This window comes from Haliaeetus leucocephalus, unplaced genomic scaffold, assembly GCF_000737465.1.
Source record: "Haliaeetus leucocephalus isolate CR32 unplaced genomic scaffold, Haliaeetus_leucocephalus-4.0 Scaffold236, whole genome shotgun sequence".
NCBI lineage: Eukaryota > Metazoa > Chordata > Aves > Accipitriformes > Accipitridae > Haliaeetus > Haliaeetus leucocephalus.
Genome location: NW_010972672.1, coordinates 120,198 through 122,411, shown reverse-complemented (window position 1 = coordinate 122,411; position 2,214 = coordinate 120,198). Strand labels below are relative to the sequence as shown.

General features: G+C 62.2%; 1 protein-coding gene across 1 annotated transcript in view; it reads right to left on the bottom strand.

Moving 5' to 3' along the window:
* Positions 1–85: 85 nt before the first annotated feature.
* The window catches only part of MED19 (mediator complex subunit 19), a 2,467-nt gene continuing 338 nt past the window's right edge, over positions 86–2,214 (bottom strand). The window contains exons 2-5 of the mRNA XM_010568056.1: positions 1,879–2,208; positions 1,678–1,774; positions 1,493–1,587; positions 86–1,318 (exon numbers count right to left, since the gene is read on the bottom strand). Coding sequence (XP_010566358.1) covers positions 1,250–1,318; positions 1,493–1,587; positions 1,678–1,774; positions 1,879–2,208 — 591 coding nt within the window. The 3' untranslated portion in view covers positions 86–1,249. The remainder of the gene's footprint in view (positions 1,319–1,492; positions 1,588–1,677; positions 1,775–1,878; positions 2,209–2,214) is intronic.

Genomic DNA, 2,214 nt, shown 5'->3' with positions numbered 1-2,214 from the left:
CAATAAAGCAATATTTTCCCACCACATGCAAAAAAAAAAAAAAAAAAAATGCAGCCAAGGAGCTCAGTGCTCCCCGTCCCCCCACCCCTGCCTGGGCAAGCCGCCCCATGTGGGGGCCCACAAAACTTGAGGCACTACTTGACTTTCTCTACGGCAATATCTCTCCCGTGGCCTCTGCACAGCCACACCATTGTTTTTTTTATTATTATTAGCCATTTTAAAAATGAGGAATAAAAGGATATTTAATGAGCCACCCTGGCAGGCATCCGTGTGTTTTGTTTAGCGTCCAGGGACAGAGGAGCCCCTGAAGGGCTCTGGTCCTTCAGGGTCTTGGCCTTCCCTCACTCCTCTCAAGGGGGAGAGCAAAGGGGGCCCAAGCAGAGCTGAGCTTGGCCCCATTTCAGGGAGGAATCTCCTCAGGGTGCTTTTGGGCAAACTCTGCTCCTAAAGAAGGTACTTTTTTTTTTTTTTCCAGGGTGTGAGGAAAGCGGTTCTGGGGAAGGTGTCGCAGGGGCTGGTGAGGCTCAGGATCCTGTGCAAGGTGCTGGGACCAAAGGAGGACCTTGGCATTGTGCCGTGACTGCTGCTGGAGCTCCTGGGGCCTGCGACAGCAGCCCTGGGCACTCTGCCAGCAGCCACCTCTGTGCAGGGACACAGTGCCTCTCCAGGGTCACTCCCGTCCTCGCCAGGCCTGGGAGGTGCAGGGCAGAGGAGCGCAGAGCCCCTCAACCCAGCCCAGCAGCCAAAGCCAAGGTAGGAGCCAAGGTAGGAGCCCACCTCAACCCTGCTTGGGGTGGGAGCTTGGCCACGATCCTCCATCCTAGGCCACAGCGTGTCGGGACAGTGCTGATCCCACACGCCCCACCAGACTGCCCCAGTCTTGGCTCCTCACGTCGCCGTGACAGCCGAGGGTTGTAGCAGCCACTGCCACCAGCCCCTCCTCAGAGCAGAGATTTTAATTAAAAGGTGACTAAAAAAAGAGAGACCCCCGATGCACCAGGTTGTTTTGGTAAAAAAGGCCAAGGTCGGCAACCCCAGTGCCAGCAGAGTCCGTGTCCCCTGGTCCTGGCTGGCTGCACAACGCAAGTGGGGGGCTGCAGGGGTGTCCTCTCTGCCAGAGGTGGGGGTGGGGGGGAACAGGCCAGCTCGAGTCCCCCTGCTGAGCGCTGCGGGAGGAACGAGTCCCTCCCAGGTCAGTCAGGGCCGTTCCGGTCGGCTGGGGGATCCCCGGGGCGGCGCCGGCGTGGCCTCACCGCAAGCTGCTGCTGCTGCTGGCCTGGGAGCTGCCCACCCCCGGGTGCTCCGGGCTGTGCCGGTTCTGCGGAGGAAGGACAAGACATGTATCCCTTGAGACCTCCTGCTCGACAGCAGCACCCCTGGGGACAGCCGCTCACTGGCTCTGGGCGCTGCTGCTGCCCGGGCCAAGCTCGCTGCTTGACAGCCCCTGGGGTGGGCACGGGCTGGGAGTCAGACCCCGGCTTTCCCCACCCACCTTCTTTTTCTTCTTCTCTTTCTTTTTCCTCTTCCGTTCTGGATCCTCCTCTTTTTTCTTCTTTTTCTTCTTGTGGTCGGAGTCCGAGGGGGTTTCTGGAGACACGAGAGCGTCAGGTGAGCTGGGCATCCCCCAGGGCGGGACAGAAGAGGGGGCGGCTGTGGCAGCGTGGCGCAGCCCCTTACCTGGGGGGACAGGATCCTGGGTGCGGCTCTGCTTGTGCTTGTGCTTGTTCTTCTTCTTGGGCGGCTGGATGTGCATCAGCCGGCACTGCTCGGGCAGCTGGGGAGGGGAGACAGGGCTGGTCAGGCCGGGCCAGGCACCCCCAGCCCCACCACCTCCAGCCCCAGCCGTCTGCCCCCCAGCTCTCAGCCCCCGGGGCTCACCGGGCCAGCATGGAGGCGGAAGCCCGTCAGCATGGTGCCGGTGAGGGGGGTGAAGGAGCTGCCACAGATGGGGGGCTTCTCGATGAGGGAGCGCAGGCTGCTGTTGTCGTGGGAGCCAGGCAGGTCGATCATGCCGGGCAGGTCGGGGAGGAAGTTGCTGAGCTTCTCCTTCACCTTCTTGCCGCAGAACTTGTTGTAGGCGTGCTCCAGGTTGTAGTGCGTGATCAGGTTGGTGCTGCCCGTCAGCTCCGTGGTGCCTGCGCCAGCCGCCCGCCGCGGGGAGGGGATGGGGTGCTGCTGCCGCCCAGCCGGGCCTCCCGCCCCGCTCGCCTTCCC